Source organism: Hypomesus transpacificus, chromosome 9, assembly GCF_021917145.1.
Source record: "Hypomesus transpacificus isolate Combined female chromosome 9, fHypTra1, whole genome shotgun sequence".
Classification (NCBI taxonomy): domain Eukaryota; kingdom Metazoa; phylum Chordata; class Actinopteri; order Osmeriformes; family Osmeridae; genus Hypomesus; species Hypomesus transpacificus.
The window spans coordinates 11,388,526-11,406,835 of record NC_061068.1 but is presented as its reverse complement, the minus strand read 5'-3'; the positions used below and the strand labels follow the sequence as shown (position 1 = coordinate 11,406,835).

The window sequence follows — 18,310 nt, the reverse complement described above, 5'->3', positions numbered from 1 at the left end:
GTGTTCACCCGCCTCCCTCTCCTCCCCGCAGAGATCGACATCCATGACGTCACGGCCCAGGTCACCAGCCCCTCCGGAACCACAGAGAAGGCGGAAATGGTTGCGTTGGGCAACAACACCTACTGCGTGCGTTTCGTGCCTCACGAGATGGGCGTGCACACGGTCAGCGTCAAGTACCGGGGCCAGCACATCCCCGGGAGCCCCTTCCAGTTCACCGTGGGGCCCCTGGGGGAGGGAGGGCCTCACAAAGTACGCGCTGGAGGCCCCGGGCTGGAGAAGGCCGAGGCTGGAGCTCCAGGTGCTGAGCATTTACTGAGTAAACACACACACAAACACACACACACACAACGACACTAACTGTTATATCTCTCTCCCCCCCAGCTGAGTTCAGTATCTGGACACGAGAGGCAGGGGCCGGAGGGTTGTCCATCGCCGTGGAGGGCCCCAGCCGGGCGGAGATCTCCTTTGAGGACCGGAAGGACGGCTCGTGCGGCGTGGCCTACGTGGCCCAAGAACCTGGTAGGGAAGCCGCCGCCAGCGTGCATGAACGAGGAGGAGGGAGGGATTCCTCCACTTGCCTGAATAACCCCCCCCCCCCCGACGGGTCTCTCTGCTGTACACTCTCATCCTCAGTGTCTCTCTCTCAACTCCCAGCATTCTCTCTGTCTACCCCACAGGTGACTACGAGGTGGCCATCAAGTTCAACGAGCAGCACATCCCCGACAGCCCCTACCTGGTGCCTGTGTGCGCCCCCGTGGACGACGCCCGCCGCCTCACTGTTACCAGTCTTCAGGTGAGGCACGAGGAAACACCTCCACACCTGGACGTGTCCGCAGCTAGCAAACCCCCCCCTCCACCCCCCCCACAGAGCCCTGCTCAGGCCTTGACCCTTGAACCCTCTCACAGCCTGCCCTGCTTTTTAGTGGCAGAAAGGAAGTTATGGCCCTTTTTCAGTATCTGGTTTGGTGTCTCAGAATCAAAGAAAGACCCTTCGTGGTCTATATAGCCAACTTATTATTAAAAAACGCCTTCCGATGCGTCTCAGTTTCAAGATAAGATCTTATCAAGTCCCAGGAAACAAACACAGTTGTACGATTTATCTAATATCCTGACTTTCTGATTTCTCGGATACGCACGTCCGTCTGAGGTCGCTAAGCTGCCATCAGATAGAGCAGTAATGAGCTGATGGTTTTCAGGTGTCCTCTGTATCTGAGAGCTCTGTTAAAGGAGGCCTCCAGGACAAGCTTGCTCCATGATTGACCCAGGGTGTTCCTTTCAGTTTAACTCCCCTCTAAGACTCTCTGAGGTGAGATATAACTGAACATGAAATGTCTCCCGCCCCGAGAAGCAGTCAGTCATGGGAGCTTTTGGATACGATTTACTCTTGGCTTTGGTTCATTCATGTCAAGTCAGTATGAAGCCACGGTTGACTCTGTGTTTTTGGCAGGAAATCTAGAATATAAGCGTTATGCCAGGCGTCAAATATGGACGACAGTAGATTTGGTAGTGTTAAACTTGTAATCTACCCACATAAAAGCAATTGACATAAACGTAGTTAATGTAGCAACAATGTAATCGTAATTAGAAAACTTTCCTGTGCCCTGAGGCATCAAACATTTTTGTTTTTGTAAATACCACTTTAACCCCGGCCTCTTGGCTTTGCATAGCTGCGGACATCCATGATACCTGTGTGCAGAAGCTGGTGTTTCTCTTGTGTTTCATTTAAAGGCTCCTTAACAGAATCCCAAGCCTCTCACATAGGCCATGGCTAAAGCAGAGAGAGGCCGACTCCAGCCCCGCCCTCACACCTCCTAACCCCACCTCCCAGTCCTCTGTCTGGGTGTCACAAGCCTAGCTGGTACCTATGGTGTAGTCGTGCTCCAAGTAGTGTACCCTTTAGTCCCTGTCCTCTATAGACCCGTAGACCCCAGCTGTAGCCCTGCTCCTAGCTGTGCTGTGCTGCAAGAGGGCTCCTGTTAACCTCTCTCTGCTTTAACCTCTCGTGAGCTCAGGTAAAAGTACCTTCCGTGTTTCCTCAGGTGGAATCTTTTCCAGCACGTAGCTGTGTGTTAATTATAGAACTTACCACTCTGATTGGAATCTGGTCTCGTGATGATTTGAAGGTGTAGTGTTTTGATAAGTCGGTTGTGATCCCGTCTACGCTGTATTGCCCCGGAACAACCCTTCACCCTGTGGTGCCGGGGAGCCAGGGAGGGCGACTTGGCTGACCTTGTTGACTGTCTTGCCCCTCTACCAGGAGTCAGGGCTCAAGGCCAACCAGCCGGCATCGTTCGCGGTGCGTCTGAACGGGGCAAAGGGCAGCGTCGACGCCAAAGTGCACAGCCCCTCGGGGGCGCTGGAGGAGTGCGCCGTGTCTGAGCTGGAGCAAGGTGAGGCTTCGGGCGGCAGACAGGACTGATCGCATCCTTCCCCGGGGTGTTTTGAACCATGTGAAGATGGGAGGGGCTGTCTTCTGCCTCCCCCCTTTTCTCTTCCTTCTCCTCATCTTTGTCCCCCCTCTCCCTGGCTCCCTCGTTCCCCCCTCCCCCAGACAAGTATGCCATCCGCTTCATCCCCCGGGAGAACGGCCTCCACTCCATCGACGTCAAGTTCAACGGCAGCCACATCCCCGGCAGCCCGTTCCAGGTGCGCGTGGGCGAGCCGGGCCAGAGCGGGGACGCCGGGCTGGTCAGTGCCTACGGGGCGGGCCTGGAGAAGGGGACCACAGGTGAGCTCCTCTCGCTGACACACCTGGGGCTGTGTGTCGTATGCACCCCGGCCCCTAGCGACGGGTACTTCCCTTTCCTGACACTGGGTTTCAAGGGGCGGTCATCTTCCCTGTCGGTCGACCTCATCAAAGTCTAGATGTGACATTCAATCAACCTTTTTTCTGACCTCCCCTGTGTTGTGTGGTTCCTTCATTCTTACGAGGTCAAGGACCAACAGTGTTGTTTCTACAGAACACCATGTACTTGCCTGTGTCTAGTATATCCACCTGCACCTTTAGAGGGCCACAATCCCTTCCATGTATCCCCCCTCCTTGACCCCACAACCCACCACCTACCCCTCCACCCCAGGACCAGGACAGCAGGGGGGGGAACCATATGGTTGGTTCTTCCACCACCAGCATGCCGCTCCAACCCTCTCTCGGTTTCATAATGCAGATTAGATCAGAGGTGTCTCGCGTTACTCCGGTTATTTGTTTTGGATCGTGTCCAAAGCTAAGACAAGGTTGTTTTTTAGGGGGGGGGGGTTTGAGTCTGTGTTTTGTTGCAGCAGAGAAGAGGTTATTGGACTGACACACATGGGTTAGGAATGTAGGTCCTTGCATTCTGGCAGCACATTGGTGAGCTTAGCAGTTTCCCCAAAGTCACGTATATATATATTTTTTTAACGCTATATTAGAATGCAGCGAAAACCATTAGTGATATGTCACAAGACGTTAAATCCTGCTGTTAAATGTGCAGCCCGGCTGAGTAGCCCTCTGTGTCCCAGGATGAAGAAAAGAGTCAAGGTTTTATCGTCAGTTTTAAATAGCACAGCGCAATGGTACAATGGTAGTGCTAAAGTATAACAACCTTGTAATGGTCCAATCGTAAATCTGCCTTTTTACGATGCTGCCCTGCCCTTATGTCTACTTCAGATACCTTGGGTGTGTATGTGCATGCGTGTCTGTGTCTATGTGCATGTGCAGATGATTTATTTATGCAGCCAGTCAGTCGGCTGCATCTGCCGGCTATCACCTGACTTCCAGATGTCTTGTCACATGGGAGCTGCGCTACCAAAACTCTCAAAGTTCAATCTCCCAGAGCGACTCCACTCTCACCAGCATTGTCTTATCTTATGAGAATAGAGATCTACGGAAATCCAAAGAAAAAACGCAAACAAAACTGTGTGTCTGCAGGAAACAAGTCAGAGTTTGTCATCAATAACTCCAAAGCTGGGCCCGGAGCGTTGGCGCTCACCATCGAGGGCCCGTCCAAAGTCAAGATGGAGTGCCAGGAGTGTCCAGAGGGCTACAAGGTCCACTACACTCCCATGGCCCCCGGAAACTACATGATCAGCATCAAGTACGGGGGGCCCAACCACATCACCGGCAGCCCTTTCAAGGCCAAAGTCACTGGTAAGAAATGCTCTTGGAATCGCTGCCTCCAACCGGTGACGTGGAAAACGACCGACGGCGTCAGGAAACGACATCCTATTTCATTTCTCTTCTCACAAGTGGCTCTGCTTGTTCCGCTCTCCTCCGCCACTGCTCATCTTCCCCCCCCCCCTCCCCCCCATCAGGTCCTCGCCTGGTCGATGTGAACAACGCCAGCGAGACCTCCACCCTGATGGTCGAGCCTTTCGCCAGGTCGTCCAGCGCCAGCTCCAACAGCGCACTGCCCAGGACGGCCTCAGACGCCAGCAAGGTGCTCAGTCGAGGCTCAGGCCTCAGCAAGGCCTACGTGGGCCAGAGGAGCAGCTTCTCTGTAGACTGCAGCAAAGCTGGTAAGAAGCCTCTCGAAGAATTCAGGCAGGCCCCAGTGTGTCTGCACCGGTCTCAGTCTTGTCCTCACATCTTCCTTCACTGGGTGCCCTAATGAAACCCTGTGTTGTGTAATGCTGTGTTGGCTGTCTACTGGGGGTGTGTAGCTGACTGATGTTGGTCCCTGTTCCCCAGGTAAGAACATGCTGCTGGTGGGGGTCCACGGGCCTCACGTTCCCTGTGAGGAGGTGCTGCTCAAGCACATGGGCAGCATGCAGTACAACGTCAGCTACATCCTCAAAGAGCGGGGGAACTACATCCTGGCGGTCAAGTGGGGGGAGGAGCACATCCCCGGCTCGCCGTTCCACGTCACCGTCCCATAATGCACCGGGGAGCCGGTGGAGTGGGCCGCTCCGCACTCCCACCAGAAACGTGTGATTAGTAAGACCATGGAACTGTCTATAGCCCCAATGTTAGGAATTGACAAATTTGCACTTGGTGACATTTTATACTGTAAGGGACAGGTAAATCCTTGATATTGCATTACACAACGATGCACATTTTCCAAATTCACTCCTAATAATAGGATTATCGACAGAATAACAGGATTCACTCTGCCACAATTTATAATTTAAAAGAGACCAATTGAACTGGAAAATGTGGAACAGTGTCTTAATATTTACTACTGATGTTCTGTGTTGTCTTCTTGTACTGTTGTATTACCACACTTTGACATGATTACACCAGATGCCATAGTTGACAACCCAGTGACCCATGTTGTTCAGCTGAACACTGCTATTTCCTGACTGGTTCTTCTGCAGTGTACTCCACTGTGACATGTTTGTGTGTCTGTACTGCGTGTTGAACTGGCCTCAGCTAAACTGACCACCTGGTTCTACTTGGGGAATTCTCCTGGTTTTGCTGAGCTCTGCTCCAGAAGAGATTGATGTTCCAATGATCTGTACTTTACTGTGAGCATGCAAGAAAGTCCATAGAAATTGAATGATGTTCTGTTGGTGCCATATACTAAGTACAGATCTTGGGGAAACAGATGCAACTTGGCAATTTTTTTGCGCAATCATATTGCTATTTTGAATAAATATTATCTGCTGTCTGACTGGTTTGCAACTTTGTGTTTAAATCTCAGTTGTCCATATACGATGTTCATCCACCAGAAACGAATGCTTCTCCACATGCTTTCTATACACTGCACAATCAATTCTATCCTGGTCTTAAAATCTTCTTACACTTTCAGGAATTACTTTTTGTTACTCATGTATGTACACTTCTGATTCTTGTCTCGTCTTAGTGTAGGTTCAACGATAGTTTTGATACCCATGGGATGAAAGTATTTTGTAATAAGTATTTTAAAAGACGAAACGGTCACTTTTCTTTTTGTATTGGGTAATTGAATGTGAAAAACATTAATTGATCTACATCCCGTATGATGTAGATCTTGTACATTGATGTACGATAATAAAAGCAAACTGGAAATAAAGTTGAAAGACTTCAATAAGCTTGTGGTTTTTACTGTGTGGGATGAGGTGGTCTGTGTTTGGTTATCAGCGAGGTGACAGGCATATCCCCTTTGCTCCCTGGTCAACAACACTATATATAGTTATGTAGGGATGTCCTTAGGTAGCCTCACACCAAGACCTTTAACAAATCCTCAAAGACAGGATGTTACATCTGCAGGGGCAGGAAGGCCGAGTGGCCAAGTGACTGCAGAGGAAAGACAGTCACAGACAAGTAAATGATTGTTGATGCTGCTAAAAATGGTTGGTTTTGTTCTCGTTTTCCCCCTTCAACAACAAAAGCATCCTTTTTATTGTCAATGAATCCCTGTGCTGCTATCCTACTTGTTAACTGAAGGGTAATTGGTGAATGAATGGATCTTCTGTCCTGTTACACAATAGCTTAGGCCTGGAAACTCTTTATAGCTTCCTGGTTTTATTTTTGTTTGTGAAAATTAACTGAAATGTAGGGGGAAAAAGAATGATGGAATTGCGTACGTAAATGGCTCCTCCTGCCTGTAGAGAGTTAGGGTTCTGTAATCCAGTCATTCCATTTGTAGTCCAATCACCACCATGTCTTTGTTTTACACAACATGGAGTATTCATCTAGACTTATACTGCCATCATCTGGACAAACTGTGCAACATCATCCATTTAAATGAATGGGTGTCCTATATTTCCTTGCTTCCTCACCTACCCGGGCCTGAGAATACAGGAACAGGATATGGTAACTGAATCGGTCGTCCACCAGAAAAGAGATTCTCCCTTCTTTGTTTCAACAGTGCCTGTGCAGATGAAAGAAACCAGATCAAGTGTAGGTGCAGCGCTAGCCCATAGAGATGCACGCCCTCTTCTCTGGTTGGGTGACCCGAGAGAGAGAGAGAGAGAGAGAGGGAGAGAGGGAGAGAGGGAGGGAGGGAGGGCAACATACCACTCTTAGGTTTCCCAGAAGCTCCTGTGTTATTGTCTGTGGAGCTGCCACCAAGTGCTTCAGCTCCTCCACGCAGGGGGTCCTACTAGCCAGCTCTGCTTTCAGGACAGGAAAGCCATCCTCACATCCTGATCTGAGGGAATGTTAAGTTGTTGTGTTGAACGCAATTGACCAGCTTGTAGTCCAGAGACTGGGGAGTGAAAATGAGGAACCTGCTGACCACCCAGAACCAGAACTGCTACCGGGAGCAGATAGAGAAGGAGACCTACACACGGCTGGCCTGGAAGAGTCGCTACAGCCACCAGTTCCCCACTGCCTTCATCTCACGCAAGACCAGAGACCTTGGGCTTCCCAAACTTCAACTCCCAGAGTCCTCCAGGACCAGGCCTGCCCTCCCCCCGGTCCTGAAGCCAGGGGGGGAGAAGAGAGAGGTGCCCGCTCCAGTGGTGGTGCAGCGGTCCCTCAGCGAAGCCCCCCTGATGAGAGCGGTGACCCCCCAGACCACGGCAGACCTGTTCCAGGGCTTCTCCAAGGAGGGGAAGGGGCGCACCTTGTACCTGCACAGACGAACCCAGAAAGGCCCAGAGGAGAAGTTTGACTATCCTCTCCTGTCCTCCTGGGAATACGGCTGGAGACTGGGTGAGATATTACAGTCTTTACTCATACTATGTCAGTACCATTTGAAAGTGACCAGAAAGTGGGACTCACTTGTGAGATGTGCGACGAGTCACTTTCATAGCTTGATCGAGGTGACTTTAAAGGATTAGTCAATGATATCTCACATGCTGTTGCAGTTGCTTATATCTTAGTGTTTTATCGTGACGTACGATAATGCTATCAAAAAAACTAAAACGTTGTGTTTCTAGGTGACTATGAACAGGATTACAGATCTCCCACCAACGGGAAGTCAGGAGTGGTGAGGAACACTTTCTATGCGAGGAATGGGATTTTCAATTTTCCAACAGCGACTGATCGTCTTGGGTAACAAGCTGAACAGCCTTCTCTTTCCTGCTGTTTCGGCCTTGTAATCGCTGACCTCGAATGAAAAGCAATTCCCCCCAAAGAACGAGTATGACAGTATAATTTGTTCCGTTTTTATAACTGATTATTCAAAAAGTGTCTTATAAAGTTGTTTATTTCAATGACATGCGTTAAATGGATTTCATAATGTTACAAGGCATTGTTTGGCTGAATGGTTAGTACATTTTGAAAAGTCAAAGATCCCACATGCTTTGTGTTGTGGCATTACAGCATTCATCATGATAAGACAGGTTAAAGCTGCAAGCTAACATGAGACAGAAAACAGAGACTCATACAGACTGTCTCCTAGCAACAGGGAAACAGACACCTGAAATCTTCTGGTTTATAATTAACAAGGTCAGTCAGTGTTTCATCTCTCCTGGTTATAAATGACCTGGACTGCTTTCTCTTACTGGGTCACATGACTGCAGGCTTCAGGTGAGACAGTGGTGTACAACAAGCTTTCCTCAGACCACGATCATATCCTCTCTGTTCTCTCAGTGGCCCTGGTGGTTCGACCGCAGAAAGGATGACAGGGTCTACTCACTTCAAAGCAACTCTTTGAGAAAAATATATTGTGTCTATGTTGTCTTTGATTCACACCCCATTTGGCAAACTGAAAGGGTGAGCAGGACTTTTACCTGGTGGATTTACAGTGATGTTTTTACTACATCCAAACGTCTCTGTGAATGTATTTGACTGCAGGAACTAGATCTGCACAGGTACTGCACAGGTACTGCAGCACAGGTTGGATTGAATGAAGCCTCAAAAAAGAGCACTGGAGCAAAGCGAAATACTACAGTAGAAACACTACAGTAGAAACACTACAGTAGAAACACTACAGTAGAAACACCCCCACAGACACACTTCCACAGACACTCCATCAGCCCCCTCTGCCTCTTCTCTGGGCTGCATTCACAGTGATGCACACTGGGAAATGGTCACTCACCAACAACGCCTGAAACCAAACCAGAAAGCAAAGTGATGAGGCAAACCCCCCTTGCTCTAACATACTAAACAGTGAGCAATGTGGAAAGACAAACGGTTGGCCAAAATGCTGACACCTACTGTAACTCCAGAACTCTGTGTTGTGTTACAAGAAAACTGCAAAGCTCTGGCAGAAACAGAACTGTGGACACTCTAATATCTGAAGGCTTCCGTTCTATATCCCTGACTAGTCTGGCTGAACTAGACCAGCCTGCGTCTCTGAAAGCTGTGTTCCTGATTAGGGTATCTAAAGGTGTGATTGGTCGGCTGCAGGACTGCACCTGTTGCTCTGTGAGGTGGTACTCTCGTCTGAAGTCAAACACCTCCAGAGAGGTGGGCTCCACCCCCCGGGTCATCTCCTCACCATGCAGCACCACCCTGCAGACAGAGGAGGCTGCATCAACCAGCCTGCATACAGATCTGTGTGGCCTGCATACAGATCTGTGTGAATGATCATTGACATACTTACAGTGTGCTTGAGTTAGTATTGGAAGTGTATGTGAAACTGTCTATTAACTCATGGAAGAGGAGATTCCCCAGACAGACAACATCATTCCAACTGCAGCCGGATGCAAAAGTGATGGAGAGGATGGTCTGGATAAGAGCGTCTGCTGAATGACTAAATGGATGAGGAGTGGAGAGGAGACCACAGGAGACTTTCCCCCCCCCCCAACCCCGACGAGAGCAAACCTGTCATAGGCACAGCTGGTGGACTCCTTCACTGTGGTGTCGATGTTGTCGCCTGTCAGCCACAGGAAACTGCTGTTAGACCTCAGGCGGATGTTGCCCCACTCCCTCTGAGGTACGTAACCACACGCCGCATTAAAGTCCCCTATGATGAGGTAGTTCTGTAGAACAGATCAAACAGGACAAAGATCGTATAACAAAAAAAGCACAGAGCTTGAAAGAGATCAGCTTCTCTTGTTATAGCTTTGCTCTTGATACAGAACGGCTTTAACACACTGATACAGACTATCCACTGCACAGTAAACACACAACAGACCTCTCATTGTCAGGAAATGGTCTGCATGAACATGAAATAACTTGTTTAGCCTTGGTTGATTTGAGTTACAATCTTTTGTACTGTAGTGTTCTAGAACATAAGGGCTATAAATAGCTAGTGAGATGGGAACCACACTATGGATTTGGTTCTAAGAACGGCCAGTATCCTTCCCTGAAGGACAGTTTGAGCTGATTAGGGAGTAGCACAACAGGTTTATCAGGGTGTGTCTGTCTTAGTAATGTACCTCAGAAGTCCATCGCTGGTCCACATCCTGGAAGACATCATAGAGTTCATCTATCTCTCTCACGGCGGCATCTGGGGTGGTGTGGATGGGGATGATCACAAAGTCTTTCACTTCTGAGATGAGAGAGGGAGGGGCACGTCTTCCATTAAAATCTTTAAAGATTCAAGCATTTAAAATACACTCTTGTCATTCGGTCTAAGCACACAGTGGATTGGTCGAGCCCTCAGCAGAGCTGTAAAGATAACTGAAGAGGTCAAACTGTTCTTTAACTTTTATATCACTACTGAACAAATCGAATCCTTCTAAAAGTGGCAACCCTACTTAGAGAGATGCTTGTCGGTCTCTGTTACTTGACCTGTCTTGGGGGAAGAGAACCAGACAACGAAGGGCTCCCTGGAGAAGGCGTCCACGTCTCCAGCCTGGGTGTCAGGGTACTGGTACGTTGACTGGACAGACACCAGCCTCTGCCTGTGACACAGAACAGACAACACATGGACAGAGCAGAGGGATGAAACACCAGTTCACAAGCACCACCGGAAGCCTCCTCACAAGGACTGGGTCCCCATTTGGAACTGACCTGTAGATGAAAGCATACTGCTCCTTGTAAGACTTCCGTCCCAGCCTCTCACTGATGATGTAGTTGTACTCTGCCTTCCTGGACCTGTATCTACTGCAAGGTACAACATAAGAGAGTTTGACTTGCTAGTGTTGGCCATTTGTGATACGGGAAATGTGAAAAACCAATGGAAGAAGCCATGAGGCGATAACAAAATGACATTCTTCCTCTTGTGGCACAGGGGATAAATGCTTATTGAGTTGTTTTATGTATGTACTGTGTGTAGCTTAATAATTTTTTCATACATGATTGCAGGATATTTGATTGTTTGTATTTTTGTGTGGTTATGTATGTTTCTTTGTGGGTTTGATTTGATGGGAGGGACTTGAGGATGTTGCTGAGGAGTGATTGGACATCCTCACCTGTTGCTGAGGAGCTATTGGACATCCTTACCTGTTGAGGCGTGTCATCAGCTGAGGGAAAGCAGTCCCACTGGTGTCTTTAATTTCCATGATCAGCATGATGTCACAGCGAGCAATGATCTGCATTGCAGAAAGTTCTCTTTTTAAGAAGACTGACCAAATCCTGTTTCTGATAACTTATCTAACATAATTAGTAAACATGAAACAAGCTTGAAACTGCATTAGTTCCACCAACTATTTCAGATCAGGGACATATCTTAACAGTTATTAAAACAGGATAGTACATTGTCCATCGTCATGGGAAACAAGGCATTCTCTGTTTCCCAGCTTGCTATTTTCTGCTAACCTTTAAATTACACTTTCAGTTCTCCATTTATTGAGATTCATTCTCAGTTTCTATTATGAAAATGTAGCTGTAGACTAGTATATTCTGTTGCATTATGCAAAGTATTTTCCTACTAAATATACAGTATCCTCTTGACAACTTCACTAATACTCCTCCTAATGAGAGAATGACTTTAGAAACTTTGAGTTCAAGAAGTTCTACTGTAGTAATGCTAGGGGTTTGAAGTGCAAAGGTTGTTCTGTTTTCTGAGTTTGAAGTGCAAAGGTTGTTCTGTTTACTCAGTTGAGGAATAATTGCCATGGGCATGTACCGTTAACACAGTTTGCGAAATAGGAATGTATTGGAGCAGCCAACTACTGGGTAGTTAGCAACGTTTCCTTCACTCATAATAGATTCAACATCCATGCATTGTTTTGAACACATCCTGCCACAGACATAAATAAAGATGTTGTAAAATACACACAGCATGTACTAGAAGCACAATATTTACACATAACACAGACTTTGCATGTTACATCTCTGTTCTGTTTAATGGGTTTAGCTTTAATGAATGATTCACAATATACAGTATTAACAGGTGGACCACATCTGACGTACTTACATCTAGAATCACATCTACCACCTCAGTCTTCTCCATCTTCCTCTCCCCGAAGGACTGGATGTTAAAAGAGCATATCTTCAGGGAGGAGACCTCACTGATGGACAGCAGGGCCAGAGCAAACCAGATGCCTGCCATTATTGACACAAAGGCAGCACAGTTCTGACCAGGTTTGACTGAGGGGTCACCAGTACAGTGGCTGATGATAGTTTCCTGTAGGACAGTTATAGGCTTAGCTGTGTGACTCCTAGCACCTGACCTGCATGATTGTTCAGAGGAAACCACCTCCTATTCTCAGTTCTATTTTTACAAAGATGTTGGGTATCTGACTACTCTGCGGTTCCTGCTGCCTGTGACAGAGAAGTCACAGAGTACTTAGACAGACACCCACACTGGTAGGAAATGTGTTTGTATATTAGATATATTGATGTCTTCAACGGTCGAAAATGTGTAGCAGCAGTTACACACGAGGTTCACACCTCACCTCTATGAACTTTCTGTATGGTTTAGATCAGTGGTTCCCAAACCTGTCCTCAGGGACCACCTGTCCTGCATGTTTTAGATGTTTCCCTGCTCCAACACACCTGATTCAAATGAATGGGTCGTTATCTAGCTCTGTAGAAGCTTGGTAACGAACATGCATTTGAATCAGGTGTGTTGGAGCAGGGAAACATCTAAAACATGCAGGACAGGTGGTCCCTGAGGACAGGTTTGGGAACCACTGGTTTAGATGAAATGTAGAACTGCAACCGGATACAAAAACCTTCTCGGAATAAAAAATAAAATAGGCCTACACGTTTTCAAGTTGAACAGGCCATCTCTTTAACTAGGTCTAAACGTCAATTAAAGTATACTTTGAGAACGGTTTAATTTAACTGTCCCAACAGTTCACACGAACATCGATTTTATTCTGATATAATTGTAGTGATTGCTCTGAAGCTATGTTAGATCATAGTAGAGGCTAGGGGAGACTGTAATGATACAATTAATGAGCTCTATTGAACCGACTCTGCTGAGGCGATCACAGAGAATCACTTATCATGGCAATTTCATGGGTACTCAGAATAGTTACAATACAGCATCATAAATAGAATATTATTTTCGGAAGAGGATAAGCTATTTGTATCCGACAATGCGACTTTGATAGTATTTTTAGTCGGCAGTCAAGAAAATTACATATCCACGCGCGTTCCCCTCCCCTTTAAGGCAGTTGAAAGGTTCTTGTATATTTCGCAAACACTGTTTCTAATCTGTTTTAGCAGTGAGTCAGATGAAGATCAAGATGCACCGATGAAAATTACGGTGTTATATATAGACGGAGCACAGACGGATATTCATGTTCGCTGGATCAACAGTGTTCCTTCGTTAGTGCCTGAAGACGAGAGGTAAGGTTTTGAACCTGCACAGCTCAAGCTATTTATTTAAGTGTTACAGTATAGAAGCTCCATTGTCAAAAAATGGATAGCCTACCACACTCTACTGGAGATAACAATATCTACGTTACATGACCTAAACCGATTGGACAGTTTAGCAAATTAGCATTCGGCACTCTGTCATTTCCAGTTGTTCTTGGGTCCGTGAACGCATCACCTGGCATTTTCTATATGGGTCACGTTTTACCAGGTGTATTAATAGACTACAACCACTGCAATGTGCTTTTTAGGTTGAATTAGTTATAGCTGAGGAGATCCATTTTCGTTCCACTAGCGCAGTGCTGCTCTTACGCAACATAATGTAGCGGGGTTCTCCCCTAACAGACACCCTAACAGATTAATCCTTTCCTACCTCGGTCTATGTTCCTTGGTAAATGCATTGACAGGCATTGCTTATTTTTCACATAATGGGTGTACCGCCGATGTTTTACATTAAAGGCCCTCTCCAAAGGACCCGCTGAGACTCACCCTCGGACCCACTTGGTTTGCCACAGTGAATGGAAAGAATATAGGATCTATGTAGAGCACTTCTCTGTTTGTCTCTGTGTATCCTGTGGCAGGCACAGATTGATATTTCATGCTTCCATTATGCTGGTTATCGCTCCCTCCTGCCCCCCTCTCTCTCCCTGCCTCTCTATCTCTCTGCATGTCTGTCTCTCTCTCTCAGCCTCTCTTTACCAGTTATTCAAGTCTCTCTTTCAGTTAATGTTACAGCCCACTGCGTCAGAGTGATTCTGAGATTGTTGGTAAAGGAATGTGCACTGCCTTCCTGAGCACTGAACTGCTTATTGCAGCAAATAAGAGTCCAGTGAAGGCTACACTGGCTACTACTCCCTCAGAGACTGTTGTTGCTGGCTGGCTGTCTGGCTGGCTGCAGTGGTGCTCTCCTCAGGGTGCTCACACATGAGTGGCCTTGGCTGCTATGGACTGACTGTATAGGTTGTGACAGCATTCCAAGACTCCAAGGGTTGACCTCACCAAGCGCTCTGCCTCTTGGTGCATTGCAAGAGCCTGTCTTTTCCTCTTCTTTGTTAGTCTGTCCCTATGACTTGGTAATGCAGACACGTCCATCCTTTAAAATGTTGCTTTATTGGTTATGTGTATAGTACCTACTGTACTGACATTCCTGTGTTCTCTTGCAGGGGAATCTAGCCATGGACCTGGATGTTGTGAACATGTTTGTCCTAGCTGGAAGTACTCTAGCCATCCCCATCCTGGCATTTGTGGCTTCCTTTCTGCTCTGGCCAGCTGCCCTCATCAAAGTTTACTACTGGTAAGGAAAAGGAAAACGTCTTGTTCACTGAGAACAACAACAAAAAGATCATACATGCTTGAATGTTTTTATGTGGGGGAGTTTGAATTAGAGTTGAACTGGGTAATTGAAGGTTTGTGGTTTGTTGTGTCAATGTGCAGTGTTGTATTATAATTAGCCTGATTTGATAACACCCCATGGAAGTTGACCTTTAACTTCCTATCCTTTTCACATGCTTATCATTTGGGCTAAAGGTAATGGCTACACACACAGACACACACTCGTGCACACACACACTTGTGCACACACACACGCACACACACACACACAGACACACAGGCAGACAGTGTACAGTCAGTGTGACCTTACGCAAACTGCCTGGTGGACCATGACTAGGCAGAGTGAGGCAGTAAACGTCTTCACTGCTCTCGTCTCTAAGGAGGCTCTCTGGACCTGGTAGAGCTTGACTCACTCCTTCAAGGTCAGTTAGGATCATAATGAAAACTCTTCATGCTCAGTGCTCTGAGCGGTCCCTCAATGACAGTCAGCCAAGCTGAGGCCATAACACAGTGCCTGAGGGAGATTTGGAAAGATGCTGCAGCAGCAGTTCACTTGAAGCACTGTGTTGTGAAATGCTCGGGGCACGGTTCCCTATTCAAACGGCCTCCCTCCCTCTTTCGTTCTGCCCTAGGTACTGGCGGAGGCGGCTCGGCCTCAAGGTGGATTATGTCGACTGCGGAGGTTACCGGTTCTGTTACTCCCACAGAGGCAAGCCGGGGGGCGGACGGCCTTCTGTACTGATGCTACACGGCTTCTCAGCCCATAAGGACATGTGGCTGTCTGTAGTCAAGGTAATATCCCTACTTCACAGTCCTCTGCCACTGGACACATGGCCTGTGTATCATAATAAACAGCATTTCGATCGCCCGGGTTGTTTGTTGTTGGAGTTTTGAGCTGTGTGATTATTGTGCATTTCTGCTCTTTAGTTTCTCCCGAAGAACGTGCACGTGGTATGTGTTGACATGCCAGGGCATGAGGGGACCACAAGAACCAGCGCGGTCGACTACTCCATCGAAGGCCAGGTCCAAAGGATCCGCCAGGTAGGGGGCTCATCTTTGTCGTCTCATCACTTCCTGCTCTTGAAACAAAGCTTCCCATAGGTCACAATAATCTCCAATGGACATTGTTCCTTACCTACTTTGTCTCTTGAGTAGTTTGTGGCGAGCGTCCGTCTGAACAAGAGGCCGTTCCACATGGTGGGTACGTCCATGGGCGGAAACGTAGCTGGAGTGTATGCTGCCCGCTTCCCCACGGACCTCTGCAGTGCCACTCTCATCTGCCCGGCAGGTAAGGAAGCTTGTGAATGTTAACGTTTTCAACCAATGGTCTAGTTGAATCCTAGTCATGTGATATACTATAAGGAAGCTTGGGCAACAACAGTTTATTGTCAATATCAACATGAAGCTAGAATATGTGCTGCATGAGTTGACTACTGTTATAAGATATTTGACACTGAATGTCCCTGTCAGAAGGAACAACTACAATGCAACACTGTGTGGTCATCTCCCCAGGTCTTGAGTACCCTAACGAGAGTAGGTTTGTGGCACGTCTCCGTGAGCTGGAGAAGAACCAGAACAGCCAGGACATCCCCCTCATCCCCTCCACCCCGGAAGAGATGGAGGAGATGCTGAGGCTCTGCTCCTTCGTGCGCTTCAAGATCCCCCAGCAGGTACTGAGGGCGTCCACAGAGCGAGAGGTTTCCGGAAAGGCTTGAAAAGGACTGAAAATGAATCGTCATTATGCGTGTCCTTCTTAGCGAGGACATATAATTGACCTCTGGGATGCGGAAGGCATCATTGCTTCCCCTCCTACAGTACCTCCAACCCTCCATCCTCGGCTGTGCTAAACCTATGCTGCTTTCTGTATTTTTCTCTTGTGGGAAAGTTGAAGTGAAGCACAGGACCTTCATTTGTCTGTTCCGTAGAAAAGATAAGAGCTCAGCTGTTTTTTTTTCTTCTCTTTTCCCCTCCCAGATCCTCCAGGGATTGGTGGATGTGCGGATCCCCCACAATGACTTCTACCGAGAGGGTCAGTGGGTCCACTGGAATTACTGATGATAAAATACATTTTATTAGTCAACAGTTATAGAATCAGTTCATCAAAATGATTGTCCAAGTAATGCTCCGTATGACCTATTTGGAACAGAATTGATTAGTGTGCGTGTTAATGGATGTTGATAAACTATTCATGAAGGGAATGGTGTCCTCTTCTCTGTCTCTCCTCAGTTTTCATGGAGATCGTGGGAGAGGACTCTCGACATTCTCTACAAGAGAACCTGCGCCTGATCACGGTGCCTGTGCAGGTTATTTGGGGGAAACACGATCAGGTAGGATCAATTGACAACTCTTTAAGAGGAGTGAAATAATAGATTTCATTTGACTTTCTTTTTTCGTCCCACACCTTAGAAATACAAAACAAAATGCATATCTCTAGTTAGGTGTGCATCTGATAACTCGTCTTCCTCCTTATAGGTAGTAGATGTATCAGGGGCCACAGTGCTGAAAGAAGCCATTCCAGGTTGCCAGGTGGACCTTCTGGACAACTGTGGTCACTCTGTTGTGATGGAGCGACCTCGCAAAACGGCCCAGCTTATCATGGACTACCTGAACTCTCAGCACAACACGCGCAGAAGCAAGAAGCTCTCTTGAGGCATTGCCTTGTACCACTGTACAAATACAGTTACCAGCTTTGTACATAATCTAGGTTGAATATTTTTGTAATCCAGTCCAGACTCAGGGACTAAACCCGCATCACCCGGCCCACCGTACTGTCTACTTACCTCATTTTTCGGTTTTCGAAGTTAAAGCATTCATGTGGATACAAATCCATATGGATACTCTGAGTTTTGTGTTCCATCCCTGTGACACTACAAGATATAACAATGTGAAACTTGATTTAATTTAATCTTTATTTTACTGACAACTCAGTTTACGAATGTCTTCTCAGAAGAATTGTAGAAGAAAACGGGGGGAGTCAGGTGGCTGAGCGGTGAGGGCATCGGGCTAGTAATCTGAAGGTTGCCAGTTCGATTCCCGGACGGGGCACATGACGTTGTGTCCTTGGGCAAGGCACTTCACCCTACTTGCCTCGGGGAGAATGTCCCTGTACTTACTGTAAGTCGCTCTGGATAAGATTGGATTACTTGGACTAGCACATAGAACTACCTTAGTACATTTCTATTGTGCCCTAAGCAGTGGCAACCAATGCACAAAACATATTATCAATGTCAGTTATTTGTTTAATTATTTATGTCACTTCAAAAAGAATACTGATACTTGCCATGCATAATTGTGAAATACATCCTTTATAGAATTATTTCTCCTTGTCATCCATTTATTTTGGATTTTTTACCATTACAAATTGTATGCGAGTTCAGCTGTTTTAAGACCCAGATTTAACAGTGTGATCATGAAAACAGTGCAAAGACGTGGACAGAGGACTAGAGGTGGTTTTGTCCGACTTCATCGCTAGATGGC

General features: G+C 47.1%; 4 protein-coding genes across 4 annotated transcripts in view; 3 read left to right on the top strand and 1 right to left on the bottom strand.

Moving 5' to 3' along the window:
* Positions 1-5,963, top strand: part of LOC124471509 (filamin-B) — a 51,565-nt gene extending 45,602 nt beyond the window's left edge. The window contains exons 39-46 of the mRNA XM_047026023.1: positions 32-298; positions 382-519; positions 678-793; positions 2,258-2,390; positions 2,552-2,728; positions 3,905-4,123; positions 4,288-4,491; positions 4,664-5,963. Coding sequence (XP_046881979.1) covers positions 32-298; positions 382-519; positions 678-793; positions 2,258-2,390; positions 2,552-2,728; positions 3,905-4,123; positions 4,288-4,491; positions 4,664-4,851 — 1,442 coding nt within the window. The 3' untranslated portion in view covers positions 4,852-5,963. The remainder of the gene's footprint in view (positions 1-31; positions 299-381; positions 520-677; positions 794-2,257; positions 2,391-2,551; positions 2,729-3,904; positions 4,124-4,287; positions 4,492-4,663) is intronic.
* Positions 5,964-6,914: 951 nt separating this feature from the next.
* Positions 6,915-8,758, top strand: LOC124471621. The gene is made up of 2 exons (XM_047026190.1): positions 6,915-7,552; positions 7,780-8,758. Exons 1-2 carry the CDS (start codon positions 7,117-7,119, stop codon positions 7,896-7,898), a joined length of 555 nt encoding a protein of 184 aa, XP_046882146.1. The 5' UTR covers positions 6,915-7,116; the 3' UTR covers positions 7,899-8,758.
* LOC124471589 (deoxyribonuclease gamma-like) lies at positions 8,031-14,146 on the bottom strand. Its single transcript, XM_047026148.1, has 9 exons — positions 13,991-14,146; positions 12,093-12,302; positions 11,177-11,265; positions 10,745-10,837; positions 10,523-10,635; positions 10,168-10,280; positions 9,611-9,768; positions 9,202-9,298; positions 8,031-8,891 (listed from the first exon to the last, which is right to left on the bottom strand). The coding sequence occupies exons 1-9, from the start codon at positions 14,099-14,101 to the stop codon at positions 8,817-8,819; spliced, it is 1,059 nt and encodes a 352-aa protein (XP_046882104.1). The 5' UTR covers positions 14,102-14,146; the 3' UTR covers positions 8,031-8,816.
* On the top strand, positions 13,266-18,149 carry abhd6a (abhydrolase domain containing 6, acylglycerol lipase a). The gene is made up of 9 exons (XM_047026157.1): positions 13,266-13,474; positions 14,665-14,795; positions 15,466-15,625; positions 15,761-15,874; positions 15,989-16,121; positions 16,346-16,503; positions 16,808-16,862; positions 17,060-17,160; positions 17,306-18,149. Exons 2-9 carry the CDS (start codon positions 14,677-14,679, stop codon positions 17,480-17,482), a joined length of 1,017 nt encoding a protein of 338 aa, XP_046882113.1. The 5' UTR covers positions 13,266-13,474; positions 14,665-14,676; the 3' UTR covers positions 17,483-18,149.
* Positions 18,150-18,310: the final 161 nt, after the last annotated feature.